Raw genomic sequence first — 19,994 nt, 5'->3', positions numbered from 1 at the left:
ATACATTCATGCTGCGTTACACTGGTGAGCTCTGTCAGAGTATGTCGTCATTGTCTCCATAGTAACTGTATTTCCAAAAAGAAAACAGCAAAGGGAAATAAAAAACAATAGCGTAATGTGGAAAAACAGATACACGCTTGTGCTATGGCTTTTTATTTGCCTTTTTCTTTTAGGAGAACGTATACCTCAACTGCATCTTTATGACCCTTAGAACAGCTCCCCCACAAACATGACATATATGTCATGTTTTATGCTTGTAAAGCGAACGCTATGAGGCATGCCATTACAAATGGGAAAATTGCGTGGGTTGAATAGAGATGTACAATTTATATTCAGCTCAAATCACTCTGCCTGCTGAATGAGGCAGAGAGCTCAATATTATTATTATTTTCCCTACTTTTCTTTCAATTCCCTGTCTCAAAATTTACACTACTACCCAATACAGGAGTCTGTTTAGATTCTCTTAAGAGAAAACAGTATTTACAAATCTCAGGCAGCAGAAACGACTGCTTTTGCAGCTTTGAGATTGGCTGCCAGTTCTGTTTCCATAGAAATGAACATTCATTTGCTGAAAAATGGGGAGGTGCTTTAAAGAACCTTCGCCAGTTTGCAGGGATACATACATCGCTGGTGGAGCGAGAGGGCAAAAATACCAGCACATGTAAGATTTTGCTTAACAGACAAACATGATTCTCTTAATATGCAACATCATTATGAATGTAAACAAACCCCAAGGTTTTCATAGCAGCTAATTTATTCACAAAATTCACAGCGAAGAAATGATGTCTGATTTTACTACCCACTGCTGAGGGCAAGGGAAGGTAGGGGAAGGGAGGTGGGGAAATAATCTTTAAAAAAAAAAAAAGTCAGTTGGAGAGGTAAGTTACAGGCTTGAGTAATACCATACTGCTAAGTCACCCTCATCAAGCAAAAGCACTAAGGCTCTTGCCCAGTCCCCTCATGCCTTCTCATCCGTTAGCTTTTGAAACGCCTTGCTACATCCTGCCCCAATTATTCCATCCACACTTGTTTCAATACGCTTTTTACCTCATCCACCCTCCAAAAGGATCTGTCAGTCTCTGACGGTAACTCATTGCCCTCCTCCTCTTTACAGTTTCATCAGGGATCAGATTCAATAGAGGAAGATGGTAACCCATGAGTTAAAGATACTAAATCTACCAGCGTGCATTAAGACTGCAGGTACGATATCTGTGCCTCTCCTCCCTCTTACTTCTCCCACATACCTAACCATACCAGTACAATGTTTTTAAAACCTGTCATGTGTTCAATCATGTTAGTACAAACTTCTCTTCAAATATGTATTTGTTTTGATTATTAAAATACTACGGAAAACATTCTTGTATTCAGATTGTTTAAAGCTGCAAGTTTTGAGTCTTTTTTTCTTCTTTTTTCCCCTCCTAAGTACATGCTGAATAAAAAGAATGAACAACTGACACTAATATTATTTGATGAAAGAATCCTAAGTCACATCTCTGAATTCTCAGAAACTAGGTCAGCACAACAAAGATTTACTCCCACGGCAGTCTCACTCAGGACTATGAAGAAGCTGACATCTTCGACAGTTGTATTAGCAAGCCCTTCCCTATTCATCGCACACTGAAGAGAACCCTCATCAGTACAGTTAACTTATTTGGGAAAGTAACTCAATCTGGCAAAAAGCCATTCCTTTTGCGGGTGAAAAGGTCCAGTACAGAGCTGTGCCAGACTAATTATATTAAAGCCTGTTGAACAGTTTTTTGCACCCTCCCCCCACTCTTTGGAAGTGTAACCCTATTCCCCTCCTATGCCTTCCCAAACCCTACTCCAAAATATCCAAAGCACACAAAAAAAATCCTCAACACTGTAACAAGATGTATTTAGACATTAAAAGCTGGCCTTTACCCAGAGATGTTTGATAAAGCTTCTAGAAGAAAAGTTGGGAACAAGGCCACAGGAATTCAACAGTAACTTTCAATCTGCATGTGCAAGCGGTAAATACAAATTGTCCTTCTGAGAATAATGAAGGACAAAGCCAAGATGAAGCACTAACAATGGAAGACTATCTTTTCAATAACATTAAAAAATTGTCTAAATGGGTGCAACAGATAAACTAGGTTCAAGGAAAAACAGTGAAACCAACGCATTAGAGGAATTCTGTCTCTATGGTACCAAAACAGAATTATAGCCACTTTTGCACAGAAATTGCCACCTACAAGACAAAATAAATGGTTTATACTGCTGTAGATCAGCACTAGTATCTGCATTTTACAGATGAGATAAAAAGAAAAATAAACTTAATCAACTCTCTCAAAAGAGAGACAAAAAGCTCAGAAGTGCTATGTTGACTAGTCCAGCAATCTTGTATTTATATTGTCATACATATTTAAACTATTTCAATGCATTTACATTCCCACGTGTAACTTTCTCCATTCTCCTGAGAAATACCAAGAGAAGAAAATACATGTAAAATGCATCTTTGAACCTCTCAAACCTATGCAGCACTATTAACCTGAAATGCAAAAGATAATGGTTTACTCTTCTGCAATGAGGAAATTTACAATCTAACAGAACATTTATGTAAAACATTTTCCCCCAAATTACTATCTTGGGGTTTTTTATATTAAAACTTTACAAATCTGGTTTTTTATTCTTCAAGTTTTCAAGAATAGCAATGTTTTATTTCAAAGCAGAATGTAGCATAGAAACTCCTACCACCTCAAAGAAAAGGTTGCACAAACACATTCCTTTGAGCTTAGTCTCCTCTGTTTTCACTCTAAGGGTGAGAGTATTTTAAATGAAAAGGTCTATTTTAGTATATTAACAAATCATATGCATTCATCAAAATATTTTTAGTCTTGCATAGTTACACTTTTCAGATCTAGCAGATCCTCCTTTTCAGTCAGCATAGTTGCTTTGAAAGGAAAATCAACATCAGAGAACATTCCCCTATAAAACCAGATCTAGTGATGCCTTGCAGAAGACAGACAATGAAGCTTTCAAAAACAACTGTATTAAAGCCACTGCCACATCACCTTCCCTGTTGTGCCGCTATGTAACAGGGTTTTTCTCCTAAATTATAGTTTTAAGACAGAATTGTGGTTTTACTATGCTTTTATACTATAAAATACTATATCAAGAATGCAGTATGAAGCACCAAGGATTCTCTACGCAACAGGCTTTCTTTTCATGAAATACACCAAAACTAAAGAACTCACGCTCTTTAAGTTAGAGTAAAGTAAAGTCTTAACTTCAACATTTAAGTGTCTTTGAATGCTGCAGTCATCTATTTCCATAATTTAAAACTTCATGTATTATAATCATTATTCATTGTTTTATCCGAGAAGAAATCAAACACGTTCATCACTAAACTACTATTTTCTTTTGGAAAGATACTGTAAGATAGGATGACAGTACATTTGATTTTTTTTCCCCACGCATGAATACTTGCACTGTTCTTGTATCCTCTGCTGAGCAGGCATATAACTTGTTAAAGATTCACTGCTTGTTTCCATGTGGTTTCAACATCTTTTCCAATTGCATTCTGATTGCGGTCCACAAGCTACTCTCAGTAACACAGTGTAAGTTTCTTTAAGTATCTCATTTTCTTAGTACTGACATGTTTCTAGTCATCCATCTCACACTGGTAATGCTAGCATTTAAGTATTTACCTTGTATTAATCTAAAGCTGGTTATAAATATATTATCTTTCATACTCACCACTGATGCTACTTAAAATCATATTTCCAGAGTTTCTTACTTCATCAAATTTTGCAAAGATTGTTTGCAACCTGTAAGGAAAAAGAACAAAAGTAGTTTTATATCTCCAAAATCCCTCAGGTTACTGATAAAAACAGAAATCAGCTTATCATATTTAAAGCAGTCATACAGAGTATACAAGGGATTAAGGGCAGAAATAATTCCCAAAGGACTCCTCTTTAGTTGAGCATCTTCACACAAATGCACAGAAAACTAAGTCAACTTAGTAGAGTACAACACTGAGCATTACTAGCATGATTAAAAATAACAAAATTCTGAAGTTCAGGTTCAGTAATAGTATATATTGGGTTCAGATGACTGTGATATTACCCTGTTTATACACAACACTAAAATGCAACAATTTGAACTATGGAATGTTCATATGGGGAAAAAAATAAGGATTACTATTTAAATTATTCTGAGACAATTACTAATTCTCCTCAAAAATTTTGTTCCTCAAAATTTCCTCAGTTTTGTTATGAAAATACTTTCGTAGAAGTTAGCACTTCCACGGAAAAAAAAGAGGAAATACTTTTTTCTAAACTTAAGGTACACTGAACACTTTAGTTATGATCAATACACACACCACTAATTTAAACCCTCACAATAAAAAACACACTACAAGTGCTTAGCTACATGTAACTAGCAAAAAAACCCAAACCAACAAACAAGATCAACCCCAAAAAACTCTAGATTTGCAATCTAGTCCCACAAGGTAGAAAATGCTATTCAAGCAAGAAAGCTGGCGAAACACTTCAACAGCCATTTCTCATCACTTCTGCAGAAAACGCAATAAAAACAGTGGAAATATCTCTCAGAAAAAATGTGACCTACAGGCTAGCAATGGATTTGTATTGACATAATACAACGTTCAACTGCAAACAATTGGGAACATTTTCTTACATTTCTCAAAAAACTCTTCTGCATTTTAGACTACTCAGAATATGGTAATAACCTAACTTGGACGTGAATTTTTTAGCTACAAGACTTGCAGGACTGAATCCTGACCTTAAATGCAGAGGTACGTATGAACTGCAAATCACATGCAACTACCAGACAGGTACAGGTCAAGCTACATCACCAGTACTACAGCCTACATGACCCAATTCAAAATTTGCTAGAAGAGCTAAAAAGGCTCTGTTTACAATTCACAATCCAAACTACTTTAAGACAAACCAAGAAAAATGGCTAAGAACAGCACTTGGGTATAAATAAGGCCCAATACACAAAGGAGCAAAGTCAAAGACACACAAAGATTTCACGTCAACGTTTCCTTATGCACACACCACTTACTCAATGGTCGGCGCAGAGAGGCTGTGCGCTCTCGCGGTGCACAGTCTTACCTTCTCTGACGCACTGCACGCCCCTTTCATTCACTGGCCTCTCATTTATCTAATAATGAAGAACGCGCAAAAACCATAAACAGTATAAAAGGCTGAGCCTTTCCCCATACTTCCCAATGTTTCAGGACTCTCACAATGCATTATTTTTACTTTCCAAATACTTCAAAGCAACCTGCTACAGAGAAAATTTGTTCTGTACTTAAGAGGCCCACAACAAGAACTACCCGGATTTAGATGAGAATTCCACAAAGAAGTCTACCCTACTGCAAGCATCTAAAAAAAACCAAAACAAAAACCCCCTCAATAACCTAGTAAGTCAATAACCCATAACACAAAGTTATTCTACCACTTCAGTGTATCTCAAAACTCTATGTAGCTCAGTAGTAGTTTGCATAATCTTCCCCTAACATACTGGTCAGCCTTCTCTCTGGAACCTTTTATCCTCTCCCTTTTGCACCACCATTGCATTGACAACCACTGCAGCCACAGCAAAATGTCTGAAATGGCAGCAATTCACAAGCGTCAGACTACACTGCTTTAATATTAAAGCTCAGTCTTTTAATGAAAGGTCAATTTGTAAACCAAAGGCAATTTACACCGAAATTGGTTTTTCGTGCTTAGACTTGCAGAAGTAAAACTACAGTTATTATATAAAATGCTTTTCGGGTACTAGTGTTTACTAACGACACATGGAATTCCATTGACATGCTATGTGCTTTCTGGAAAGTTCACACAAGAATCAATACACATAGCAATGCATGATGCGATCTTGCTTTCATAAAAGAAAGTTAATGCATTTGCTTCGTATGTACCATAGTATTTTTACTTTTTACCAGTGATTGCAAGTTCCCCTCAACACTGCTGGGTTCCACACTAACACTGCCTTAACAGTTCGCCTAGTTAATGAGGAGGACTTAACACTACATCCAAAAGGCTGAAACTGTTATCCTGAGCAAAACTGAACATGAAGACTAGAGAGATTAACAGATTTCCTTTAAAATTTCACTTTAATTTTTATATCCTGTTAGGCTGGTGTTATGCATTTGGCACAGATATTTTAGAGAATACAAAAGAAGAAAATACTTCCTGCTCTTTTGAACTTAGTTTTCAAAAATGCTTTCCTGGGCATTTTAAACAGAAAACCAAAATGCTTCATTATAAATACATTCTAATAATACACCTGCTGCCTCTCACTCTGAACAAAATGTCTGATAAAGTACTAACTATGAACATTAAAAAAAATGTGTTTGTCAGCACTGGATGCTATGTAGTCAGTGGTGCAGGCTGGAGAATAACACGGTACTGCCACTCCTAAAGCTTTCAAAGTATGTCTTTATGAGCAGAGGCATACTCTATAGTATTTTGTTATAATTACAAAATAAAAAAATCCACTAAAACACAGCTGACAAAGTGGTCAAGAGCTGCTATAGATCAAACCCTCTCTTTAGTACAACTTACAGGAACTGTAACTACTATTTTACAAAAACTCCCACAAGTTTCTTCTTCCCTCTCCTCCCAGCCAGGTCTTCATGCTACCATCTGCTCATATTTCTTCACATAGCCATGGGCAGCAAGGCAGCATGGGCTAAGGTCTCTAAAATTATTGCAACCACAACCAATTTAAGAATGCTTAAAGGAGATAGCTCCTGCAAAAGACAGCCTGTCCAAGAAGAACCCAAGCAAGGTTACAGGTCCGAGTGAAGACTGGTTTCACCGTCATCAGCAATGAGGAATGTTCTTTGAGAAGAACAGCATTATTACTCCTCTATCTCATATCTGCAAGCTCAAGCCTTGGTGTGACATGCATTATCAATCAGTGAAGTCAGCAGTCAACAGAAATACCATGTCACCAGTGAATAGAAAGATCTTTCTCCAAAAAGGCACAGACGGGTCTTCTGCAACTTCACATATGTAAAGAAAAAACTCCCATTGACAAAACACACACGTTCAGGACAGCAGACCACTGATGCATGGGCTGGATGACTGTTGTTGTCTCAGTGAATGAATGAATGAATGAACACATGAGGTTGTAGCACTTTAAATGTGGCCTCCTGGCAACCTGCTAAACCCTCTCCTATGGCAGCTGACAGGTCTGTACCAAAGGATTAACATATTATGGTGATTACGTTCAGTGAGAGGAATAGGTACCCTTCTAAGACACAGCTTGAGTTGACATGCACGCACATGGAAATGCCAACGCCAGCAAAGAACACGCACTACACTTCTAGACTGAAAAGCTGTTACTTATGACCATGCTTGATGGAGTTCAACCGTTTGCATGGCAGGAAGAGGGGGATACCTAAAAGTTTGGACCTTGTGATGAAGAGGCAAAAAAGCACCAATCCCCTGTCAATAGCAGGAGGATAAAGAAGAAGAAAGGGTGGTAACTAGTCTGCTTTTCATGTCCAAAGTGAGTCTAAAGCAGGAAATGGCCCATGTGAAACCTTACACTTATTTCCCTTTACTTCCCCTTTAAAAAAAAAAAAGATCTTGCACAGACATGTGTCCCCATCTGGAACTCACAGATGGACCTCATCTACAACATGAACTAGACAGATAAGCAGAATGTGCATACCACATAAAATGCGGTATTCAGAAATGTACACTGCAAAATGCTTTAATATTTCAGGATATGAAGTTGTGGCCCTAGACACAAGAACTAAACAAATAACCGGTTTTATACAGTTATGTTTCTCAAGTAACAGTGGGAAAAGTTGTCAGGGGACTTCCTGAAAGATCTCAAAAAGCTTTTAACACTCAGAATAAGCAACTGCTATCCAGAGCCATCTACACTATTTCCATTCAGGGAAGATCAGCCACACAGATTTCATACCATAACAAATTCAGTTTGGCCCATATAGAACAAAACCTGTTCATTATTCTCGGTTCACAGAACGAGACATATAACATCCACTTTCGGTATTCACAAACGTATTAACACTAATACTTACAGGCCCGATACTAAAGACTGTCAAACCTCTTCGGCAGCAACTTCAACAGAAGGGAAACAACATCCAAATTTCCAACCACTGACTTGATACTGATTTTTCTGAAAAAGGCATGTGCTTCAGGCAAAAAGCGCGGTATTATTCCAAGATTTGTAAGTTGAAAAATAACAAATAGAAAGAGGAACTCACTGATTTCATTTATAAACAAACTCACAAATTAATCTCTGTAAAGAATAAAAATGCACTGAAGAAAAATACAGTAGTAGCAAGTAGAGTTGAACTACAAAAGTTAAGATCCCGTCTTCTTTTATTGACTACCTAGACACCAATAGGTCCAATAATGTTCTCTAGAAAATCCAGTATTTTTCACAAAGGCAAACATATCGGGTGCAGATTACAAAACCTTTTAAGCCTACTATTATAAAATTACTAACTACATTTGGCTTTATATAGACACAACACATAAATACCATTTGCATACTTAAGGAAGTTGAACAATTTATCAAAACAATGCTTGATTAACTTTGCTGCCTTCCTTTCAGCAGATGTGAGCTCTTATTTTCACTGCTTTAGGGCAGAGTGCATTCAAGCAGCATCACACAGATCTCTACTATGTAATTTATTATGTAAACTAAACAAGCCTACATTCTATTAAATCATGTGTGCACCAAATACTGAAGTAACGGGGTTTTCTGATAATATTTATGTTTACACACAATTTTTAATGCACTGTCATACGGCGAAGGAGCTGCAGTGCAGTTCTTTAATGCTGAACTCAACAACTGAAACTAGCTGTGTCTGAACTATGGATTATCTGTAATACTTAAACCCCTTAAAACCTACCCAGACACACAAATATGAACACAGATTCCCCTCAAAACAATGATGATACACTACATGAAGGGTTGTTTTTTTTTCCTCGCAGATCATAACTCTTGCATAACCACATGAAAATTTTAATGCGTCTAAGTGAAGGGAAAACTTCTGACAGGCACTGGGGAAGAAATGTCTTAAATTAGGTCTGCCTTTGAAGGAACAACAGTCTGAGCTACCATAGAGCTAATCTGCCTTTCCTGAGCTTTGCCAACTGCCTTGTTACTTGTGTGAAAGAGTAAGAAGAGACTACAGGAACTCATCTTTCTGTCAGCAATGGATGGGACAGAGACTAGTGGCCTCATGCTCAACTCAAGGAAATCATAACTGCCCCCTTCATCCCAACCTGAAAACTACTGCAAAGGACACAGCACTGAGACTCAGCTCATGTATTATTTTACACTAGCTTTGACTGTCAGGTGCAAAACTGCCAGATTCACTGGCAACAAGCCATTTAACATGCACCACGTACAGCCTTGCTTCTTTATGAAAATACGAATGGTACAACTACGAATGCTTTCAAATCAGAGGTAATTTTGTATTCAACTGATTCAGACAGTAGAAATAACAATTTGGCACCTACAGCAACTAAATTAGAAGCTGTTGATTGTCCTGAGGACACAAAGCTCCTGTGGTGTTTAATCCTATTTGGATCCCAAGATTTACCCAGTTTGCATGACATGGAAATGTGATCAGGATGAGTGCTGAACTTAAATTTATGGCCACACCAAACGTTCATAGTATAAACAAAGGCTGCTGTTAACTGCACTCTTGCTCTTACTCTTCTCTGTTCCAAAAGATCTCCAAAACCCTACCTTAATGCAAGAAGGATCTCCTCTGCTATGTTCTAATTATATGCTATGAAACTCAATTTTTGGAACTGTATTAATAATACAAGCTTAAATGTCTGTGGTAACCATACAATCTCTTCATAGTCTAAAATTGTGACAGCTATTAAAGAGAAGAGAATGTGTGCAACTTCCCATTCCCATAGGCAGGGCAAGCTTTTGTCCAGAAAGGCTGAACTCTGCCTGGAATGTGAAACAATAAATTCAATACCATTCTCCTGATATTTTGATACTCTAGCAATCATCATTAAAAACAAAAGTTTTTTAGAAGGGTCTGATGAGGCATAGTATCCATCCTGATATTCTCTCTGACACCCATGTAGTAAAAGTGTTCAGCTTTATCAAAACCAAGAAGTGAGATGAAGACTCAAAATAAAGTGGTATGTTAATTGATAAGGGGCTAACACATTTTAAAAAGTGTAAATTGTTTTAGTAAGGAATTTTAAAGATTTTCTTGTATAAACAGTGTTTCACACTAAGTACAATTTCAAGCTCTGTCCTGCTTTCTTCATTAAAAAAATCCTTACCAAGGCAGCAGCAAAGCAATGGCTACTTTTATTTCATATAAACTAATCTACACACAACACAGACCGGCCTTTAAAGATCAGAATTGCTTTTCAGAAAGAGAAAGGACCAATGAAGTACGCGTTTTCAAAACTTCCTTGCACCTTTTGAAAGAAACATCCGGTGTCCTGTGATGGCATGTGTAACAGTTAGATCAACGAACACTCCTTTTGAATACTCCTTTGTCACTGAAGCCCAGAATTGCAACTTCAGAACTGGGAGGTAGTTATTTTGAAAAGCACCTCCCCCTCATCTAACTGTAGTCCATAAGCAGACATCTAGGGTGGAAAGGATTGGTCTGATGTAATTAGCAAGAAGGAAGGGAGGACAATTTTTTCATTATAACTATCTTCAAGAAAGTAGTTGCTTGTTGATTTGCTGTGCTTTCATTGCACGCTCACACTTGTGTGCTCTCACACATGCACAATACATGAAAAGTATTGATTTAAGTGCTTCAGTTGAGACTCTTCTACACTGAGGCTAAAGAGCAACTCCAGAATAAGGAACAAGAATTATATATTCAAGTATTTTCTAATTATTTCCCAGCTGCACTCAGTATATATTTGCTTAATTTTAAAACATTTTTCTACTACTGTCCAGCTCCCAGCTTCTCCTAAAGTCAGGAGATTTTAACTGGCGAATGTAACGCTGCTTTTCATCATACACCAGCATGCCTCTTCTAAGCATAAAAGACAACAGCAAAAGAAAGTCAGGACACTAGTAACATCACGATGGAAGCAAAACTAACTAGAAGATAAAAACTGTAATAATTTTAAAACAAAGTTTTTTGTGACTTTAAAGTTCTGATACGGAACAGTAACACAGAATGGCTCAGAGTTACCAAATCAAAACAGCTAACTCACCTTCCAGGAGGAATTCCTCTCTTTGTAAGATCTATTCGTACTTTCTCTCCCACATGTCTATAAACCTCTACAATGGCTAGTATGGCAGCATCTCTCACCTGTGAATACAGTGTTTAAATTGTTAATTTCAGGGTTACAGAAACCAAAACAGCAATTGCTGACAATCCACTGATCTTACAGTTTCTACCGACCTGCATGCCAACACATTTCACAAAACAGTTGAAACAGTGAGGATAAAAGGGAAAGGAAATACCATCTTGAAATAAAAGTCGTATTTGTTCCACGTTAGAGCATCTCCAGATGGTAAATGAAAAACCCCCGAAATAACAGCTCTAGAGGGAATTTCTGGGATTGACATGAGAATAATATTTGTGGAAAAAAATGCACTTTATTTAGGACTCTATCACAGTAGGCAGTATCTCCAAAAGTTAGTCCCTGCACTCAGTCTTGACATTTCATCTTGCTTTCAACTGTTTCTACACGCAGTGAGGCCCTTCTGGAAAACTAAGGACCTGACTTCCCACAAGAGTGGGCCAAAGCCATCAGCGTTTTCTTTAATTCTTTCAACAGGAATTATGTGGCATCACATAAGCACAAGAAAGGGAGTAAGACAAGACAGGGGAAAGGGAAAGAACAGTTCAAGCAAGGAGATGGAATGCCTCTTTAAAAAATTTAAACCATAGTCGTCACAATTAAAACTGCCAAAAACGCATGTTAGTAAATGCCATTATTCCCTATAAAGAATTACTGGAATTACTTTAGTATTCTTTGTAACAGTATCAACTAAACCCCCAATTGCTCTATCAAGAAATTAACTACATCTTTACTAATGATCAACAAAGTCAACAAATTTTTACCAGATTTTCTCTAGAATAGAACAATGCTATGCTATATAGAGGAGACAAGGACTTTGCTGCACCCAGAAAATAAGGATAAAGACCCATCCTGTTTATTTGCTCATCTCCTACCAATGCTGTAGGTACCTTGTAGGTACCAATGCTACCTTCGTTACTGTATTCTTCATCTTTTCTCTCAAACACAACTTCAGATAAGTCAAGAGAGATCTTATCCATTTCCATTTGAAGGTTTTCTGAATTTCAGATGTCACCATTATGAACTACATCTTGATTTTCACTGCAGATGTTTTTGCTTAATTAACTGATTTTAACTACAGTCCTTGCATGTGCTCAAACACCATTTGGGCTCCATTTAGGAAATTAATACCTGTCCTGCACACGATGAAGTTATCTTTAGCAAATCTGGCAGACTATTACAGGTCTCACGTCAAAATTTTTTTTTCAACATGCTCTAAAAGAAACAACTATTTTCAGTAATGACTAGTTTCAACGTCTGAAGACAAAACTAAAGAAGCCAGTACATCGCAACACTGCTGCCTTTGCAATTCTACTTTTATCTTTCAATGGACAGTGATTCAGAATAAAATGGGTTTATTGTTCCTCATGGTAGAAAATAATGATCTGTTGTATACAAGCAAGCCTATTGGCTTTTCTTAAGCGCCTACATTTATTTTGCTTTCATTCCTCTGTCAACGTATAGTCATTGAAGCACCAGTAAGCTATGAAATCCTTACCTGACTATTCGAGTCACCAAACGCTGTACACAGATGTGGTACCAACTTGCTGAGGACTAATGGTTGTGCACCATAACTAACAAAAAAAAAAGTTACATGTATTTTTTTTTACAGAAAAACAGAAAATACTTTATGCACAAGTGAACTTAGCTTATCATTGCTGAAATACAAACTTACATCAATCAAGCTCCATCTGTGTCTTACTAGTCCTTCGTCTACTTTTAAATAAGACAAAAATACTATATTTTTAGTCTTTCTTTCAGAAAGCTCACAAGTTGTTTGATTTTTCCCATTTATTAATTGAATCAGACTTCCTAAAGTATTAGTTTCAGAGGAAAATGACATTCAGAAGGATAGAACCCTTACGTCTCCATAGAAACAAAAAGCTTACATGTTTAAGGTAGCAATAAGACACAAACAGACTCCTTCTCGGGATCGGTAATTCTTGTGTTTAAAACCAGCAGCAAGGCGTTCCCAAATGTACTATAAAAACAGAAGTAATTGCCTTTGGTTACCAGGAGCACAATACAGTGTAATACTATCCTTATTTTATAATTACATTCATAACAGTTGCAAAAAAATAAAAGCAGACAGGTCTACTGGAAAAGTAAAGGCCCTTTTCAGTTAAAATTAAAATTAAGTTATGAATTGCACAGTATGGAATACAACACAGATTATACCTATGCCAAAACAATTTCTAAAAAACATCCTTCAGAAATCTAGCTAAGTATTTTTACTGCGAAAGAGCTCTTAAAGACATGCAGAATTGTTACAGTTAAGATGCACAAAACAAACATTAACGTACAAACTACTGACTCAAGCAGAAGTTGCTATATTCTTTTTGCTTCATATTCTGTTTCCCTGCCAAAATTTCCTCTCATCCATTTTAGCTCGTCCTTATCCAAACCCCAGCTGTCCACTTCTCTCCTACTTCTGCTTGAAATTTTCTTCTTCATTTTTCAATTATTTCTTGCCCATTCGTTATAATTCCTTTGCTTCCATTTTTGCTTGCTTTCGCTTCTCCTTTTGTGCTGGTGCCACTTCCTGTACTACGATTCTCTGGCTCACTAAACCCCCGCTTACCTTCTTGCGCACTCGTTTTTCATTGCCTGCCTTCAGTCTTTCCCCTCCTCGGGTTATCTTTCTACCTTTCCACCGCCTTGTCGTTCCCTAGCTGTGCGTTACGGTGTAAGAAGTGTAAACGCGAAGCTTACGAGACTTGGGATTCCCAGCGGTATTTCGGAGCAGATGCACAGACCCGAAGTGGAGCTCCCCCAGCTGCAGCGCTGCCATTACAGCCTCCGCCAGCCGGCGAGCATCCGCATCCGCGGGGAGCGTTGCCTAGTGATGGCTGCACACTGGCAACAGCACATTTTGCAGCCTGGGCACCACCCTCGCTCCTGCCCCTCGAGTGCTGCAATCGCAACGCGTAGCGATTCCACGCAAATCTGCTAAAACCTATTAGATCCAAATTATTGCAGTCGTCCTTTCGGGGAGGGAAAAAAAAAAAAAAGCAACCCACACACCTCACAAATGGCTATTGATCAACAAAAACAGACAGCCTCAGAGGCGGGAATGCTGCATCCTTTCTATTAATGAGGCAGCACACTTCATAGCAGTCGTAAAATTTTCCAATTAGAGCCTTGCTTGATCATTTTGTCCCATCTGTGGTTTCTTGTTTGTTTTATACTTCATTGCATTTAGAGAAAACAAACCTTAGACAAGCAGGACATGGCTTGCCAAAACTGCACAGCTTAACAACAAAGAACAGGATTTTACGGAAGAAAACATCCTTCCAATTAATTAACCCACTGTCCTGGACAAACACAAAAAAAAGGAAATTTCCTTACTAGATGTACGGAAATACAGGTAGAAAGGTAACTGTGGAATACGGAAACAAACAAAGCAGACTGAAGAGAAATGTAGTTTTTTTCCTAAATTAACCCTACTTTAAGAGCTGAATTCTTCTAAACAGAGAAATTCAAATGGCTGTCTAGAAATTTCAGCTCATACAACCTGCCAGCAACAGTTGGTGTCAACCTTCCTTTGTCCCATTCATGCATTTATACCACCTACATTCTTATTTTTATGCTTTCCTGCCCATAACCAGCTACATCTAATTCTCTTTCATATAAAACAAAGCAAAAAACCCTCCAAAAATCCAAACACATTTAAAACAAGAAAAGGGAATTGACCAGGACTAATTAAATATTATTCCATACCACACTATAATAGACAGATGAGTTCATCAGGAAGAAACTTACAGGTCTTTCCGATCAGATGTTTCTCTGCAACAAAGGGAGCCTAAAAGTCTGTACCTCAGCGTTGGCAGCACAGGAAAGACTTTTCTGTTCTGGTCCCTGCTGCAAGGATGATTGATGCTTTTCGTAAACATTTGTAATGATACATAAGCTGTCCTGGGAGCAGACACCTGAATCCATGTTTCTCCCACCCTAGGGGGGCTACCAGAAGACGATCAGATGTTTCTCTGCAACAAAGGGAGCCTAAAAGTCTGTACCTCAGCGTTGGCAGCACAGGAAAGACTTTTCTGTTCTGGTCCCTGCTGCAAGGATGATTGATGCTTTTCGTAAACATTTGTAATGATACATAAGCTGTCCTGGGAGCAGACACCTGAATCCATGTTTCTCCCACCCTAGGGGGGCTACCAGAAGAGCCATTCCTTCTCTTATTTACACAGGCTGCTCCTTAGACCTCATGAACACTGTATTCTTCCCTACAATGTCGGGCACTTTACACTGTCGGTAACTTCCAAAAGGTATGGAAGCTTCCTTCCATCACCTCAGCGTACAACCTAACAAAACTTCAGAAACTGAAAGGTGGACCTGTAATCTGAAACTCTGTCATGATGAGGGCCTAGCATGAAGCAGCTATCACCACATTCTTTATCAGCAATTGTTCAAATAAATGTGTCGCCAAGATGCTCTGCTGTGCATTTATCCCAATGTCATTACTGTAGAAGTAGGTGTACTTCAGGTCTGCAGGCCAGGTGCTTCAGAGCATCTTGGGCACAGGAACATGGCACTCATGAACTACTTGCACTTAGGCATGAAAAAATGCTGCGATGTCTCTTGTCAATGAATACGATCAAAACTAGATCTCGTGAAAAGGTAAAGGCATGTCCTTGTGGATGACACTACTAGAATTTGATGCCTAAATCCTGCTCAGATCTGTGACCAAGTCATGTGAGAAAATACCTCCTGCTTGAAGGGAGATAAATGTTTCTACAGTTGCCTAACACGCTACCTGTTTTTCCTACCAGGCAAATGAAGCAATCAAGAACAACTTTCTCACTGCAGATGCAGTCTGCAAAATATTATTCCCTGCACACAAACATTCAAACCTGTATCTATGAATAAACAAAGCCAGGAATTAACACACGAAGAACCTCATTTTCATTCACAAAAAATAAGACGTTCCCTATTAACTTCTGCACGTAAAACTCAGAAACAGATTTTCTACAGAAATTAAAAATTTGAATAGCAGTTCCGACTGGCAACCAGGGTCTCCAGAGTTCCAAATAACATCACTGCTCTAACAATATAATCCTGTTAAACAATCCCACATTTTCCACACTCACACAGTAGAAACAGAAGATTTAGCACTTAGAAGTCACATAGTGCTAAGAACTGTAAAAAGGTTTGCTTAACTCAAACTTCATTCTAAGACGACAGAGAGAAACTTATCCCCATGTTAATTTGTCAAAGGTTCACGCAACATGTTTGTCATATATCTAGAAAGCCAGTTTTCTAAGTTAGAATGCACCATCTCAGCTGCAGGACTACTCCTACGTGTTCAATTACAAAGCTAGTTTTAAAATAAATTCAGAGCTAAATAAACGTATTTGTTCTCATTATGCAAACGCAAACCCAGGAGGTTGCTTAAAACATGCTTTAATTAACAAAGTCCTGCCATACGACATGAAAACATCTACTCTGTATTTAACTGTGATATGCAAAAACTGCAGAATTGCACTGTGCCAGATTTTTATCTTTAGCTGAACAATGCATCAGTGTCAATCCATTAAGAATATCTTCAACATTTACACCATTAACAGTCGCCATAACATTGTGACATATTCAAAGTCAAGCTCATGCATAAGTCATAAGCTCACTGGAGGCCTACATCTGAATCTACATTAAGTAATCATACCATGGGCGGCGCTGCTTCGTCCATCAATTTCAATATAAGATTCTGTGCTTGCTCTCGAACTTGGTCTTTGGCATCTCCCATACGATCTATCAAAGGCAGGAGAACTGGGGGGGGGGGGGAGGAGAAAAAAAGAAAAAATATTAAATATCCAATGAAGATTTTCTAATACTTACGGATGTTTCCTGAAACAGATTTAAGATACATGTCATTCAAAAGTAAGATCTGATTTTAAGTTGATCAAAATATTTTAAAGTCTCAAATGTATTTCTGAGTATGTCACAAGGCTAACAACACACACTCAGGACTGAAATTGAAGAAAACAGCACCTTCCAACAGGGTAAAAAGGAAGCTTCCCGTCTTAAAAACTGTATGAAGGACTTCAATTTAACCTGCAAGAAGTATGCCAGTAGCTTCTGAATGCGGGGCTTTTCTGAAACACAATGCTAAGACTTCGGACATGAGAAAGAATTGGGATAAGAAAAAGGACTACTTTCAAATCAGTGGGATTTTCCTATTTAATTACAAAAAAGTTAAAAGTTTTAAATCCTCTTATTCACACAGCGTATCTCCTGGAAACTAGGCCTTACTTCGGTAAAAGTATCAATAGAAGTTACTATTTTAAATTTTTTTCCTCAAATAATATTTAAAATTTCATGATGGCTGATGATTCCACATCCTAAAAATCAGAACTCACTCAAAATGAAAGGACTAACCAGCTCTTTTGATTTGCTTATCCAGAGGGAAGTTTCTGGTTACATCTGATAAACAAATTAACATTACAATATTTAGGAAAGTTAATCTGAATGAACACTTGGATCAGCATTGTCCAAGACATCCTGCTATACTGATTCCCAGCCCTCTACCTGGTGCCTACACACACCCTTGGTAAGATTCTTCCCCCTCTCCAGTGCTTTCGGTACCAGTTCTTCAAAACGAGGGGTAGCGACACCGAGCGTGCCGCCTTCCCTCGGGAAGGACAGCTGACGTGGAACTGGTGGAGATGCCATCTCCCCGCAGGACGGTGCTTTTGAAGTTAGTATAAGTGCGCAAAACACCACCTGGAAAAAGCGGTGTTGCACGCTAACAGTAACATTTACCTGCCAACAGCTCAACCTTCCGCGTTAGCTTTTTGTTTCTGAGCTGATCCACGGTTTTCTAAGAGCTGCAAGTATCCGTCACGTAATCTAGGTGGAACTTACTCAACACAGACCACAAGACCCACCCAGCCCATCCTTCTGCTCCTGCACTCCAGTTAAGCTGGGGCTAAGTTTGCCATTACCCCGCCATTTATACCAAACTTCTAAAACCAGCATAATGTTTACCTTGAGTCTTTTGGAGACTTGCTCATATTAAAAAATAAATAAACAAATAAATAAAGGAACAGCTAAAATCACTGTTTTCTGCATTTGGTGTTAAATCTCTGGATACCTGAGAGTATTTTACACTTGCTACCTGATCTCTCTCAGCTTCTGACTGCTATAAAATTAATTTTCCTGTTCTACTGACAGAATTAGTTAACTGTATCTCCCTATTTTTTGGAAGGAAGCTCTGAAAGAATTTTAACAATACTTAATGATTTTACAGTAAAAACTAAACAATAGCGTTGCCAGCGAAAGAAAGGGAACAGACTCAGTAACCCAGGAGATCCCAGTCCTCTGTTCCTACATAAAAAACAGCAGCCCTACCATGATCATTATTGGACAACTACAGCGGGAGGGGAAATTCAAACTTCAGCGTACCTGAACATTTTCAAATTGTCCTAATCTGGGTATTTAACTCTACTGGCTCTGGATATTCCACCGACATCTTCTGTGTTATCAAGATTTTGCATTTTTTTCATTTATCTTCTCTTCTCTTTCTCCTTAGAATAAATTACAACTACCTTCATTTTACATTTTGAAGATAAGGGTTTCAGGGGTTTTGATTTGGGTTTTTCATTGTTTTGTTGGTGAGGAGTGGGGAGGGTATTTTCTTTTGGGTTGGGTTTTGTTCCTTTGGTGGTTTTTTTGGGTGTTTTTTTTGTTTGTTTTTTGTTTTGTTTTGTTTTTCATTTTGTGATCACAGAAGAAACATACAGAACTCGAGAAGTGAATTTTGGGAGTACACAGCCAATCTCTCCTCCAAATTTCCAATCACTTGTATACTTACTGATGACATTTTTCTTCCCAGCGGTATTTTCCATTATTATTTCCAGCACTTCTAAACTGTCCTTTTACCTTTACCAGACGTTACTGGTGAGGTCTGCTGCATTAACCTGACGGGCAGGCAGCTGAAGGCAACCCTTGCTTTACAGAGAGGGAAATGAAACACAGCCCCTGAGAAGCTGCACCAGCCGAGGGAAAGGCAGCGAGTGCCCGTCCGGCAGGAACACGGCGCCTTTGTGAGCGATTAGCACGGCCGGTCAGTTGACGGAGCTGCAGATACCAGGGCCCCGCTCAGATCACCAAGGCAAGGACAGAGGTGAGGTCATCGAGTTAAACTATGACACAGCCTGCAGATTTCTGTGCGCGTACAGCTACTGAGCGTGCCAGCCTTTGTCGCTGGCGGAGCTCTGACAGAGGGGCAGCCTGCTGTGGGAGCTGTTAAAGGGCCCAAATGTCTGCAGACTTGGCTTTTTCCCCTAAATCTCAAGTTTCTGTAAGACCCCATGTAAGGCATTGATGTGTTCTGTTTGCATGAGACAAATGAAATTAGGCTGTTGAATGCTCGCAACCACCAGCTGGTTTTCAGTTTGGTAGTTGGTATCTTCTGTCAGAATAAGCTCCAGTAGGAAATCATGTGAAGTTGGCTGCCTATTGATGGAAGTTTCAGAACGCCCAACCAGAAGGGGATCTCCACCAAATATAGTTCAGTTTGAATTCCTAATGCCTTCACCACTCTTTCTCCAAATGTCAGACACGTCTAGAGAGAGCTGTAGTGCAAATAGCTGAATAGCGTCAGCTGCCCTTTCTATGAATGAGTGGGAAACACATCTCCCTACCTAAAAATTCTAAAAACATTTGAGACACTCAGGTCCATCCCAGCATCTTCTTTTGCTG

General features: G+C 38.5%; 1 protein-coding gene across 1 annotated transcript in view; it reads right to left on the bottom strand.

Moving 5' to 3' along the window:
- Positions 1-3,717: 3,717 nt before the first annotated feature.
- Positions 3,718-19,994, bottom strand: part of LOC104620960 (CLIP-associating protein 1-like) — a gene marked incomplete at its 3' end in the record, with an annotated part of 39,228 nt that continues 22,951 nt past the window's right edge. The window contains exons 3-7 of the mRNA XM_010287325.1: positions 16,957-17,060; positions 13,178-13,269; positions 12,787-12,862; positions 11,196-11,293; positions 3,718-3,788 (exon numbers count right to left, since the gene is read on the bottom strand). Coding sequence (XP_010285627.1) covers positions 3,718-3,788; positions 11,196-11,293; positions 12,787-12,862; positions 13,178-13,269; positions 16,957-17,060 — 441 coding nt within the window. The remainder of the gene's footprint in view (positions 3,789-11,195; positions 11,294-12,786; positions 12,863-13,177; positions 13,270-16,956; positions 17,061-19,994) is intronic.

The sequence above is a fragment of the Phaethon lepturus genome, unplaced genomic scaffold (assembly GCF_000687285.1).
Source record: "Phaethon lepturus isolate BGI_N335 unplaced genomic scaffold, ASM68728v1 scaffold16375, whole genome shotgun sequence".
Lineage (NCBI taxonomy): Eukaryota > Metazoa > Chordata > Aves > Phaethontiformes > Phaethontidae > Phaethon > Phaethon lepturus.
Note: the sequence above shows the minus strand (reverse complement) of the source record. Positions and strands in the feature narration are given on the sequence as shown.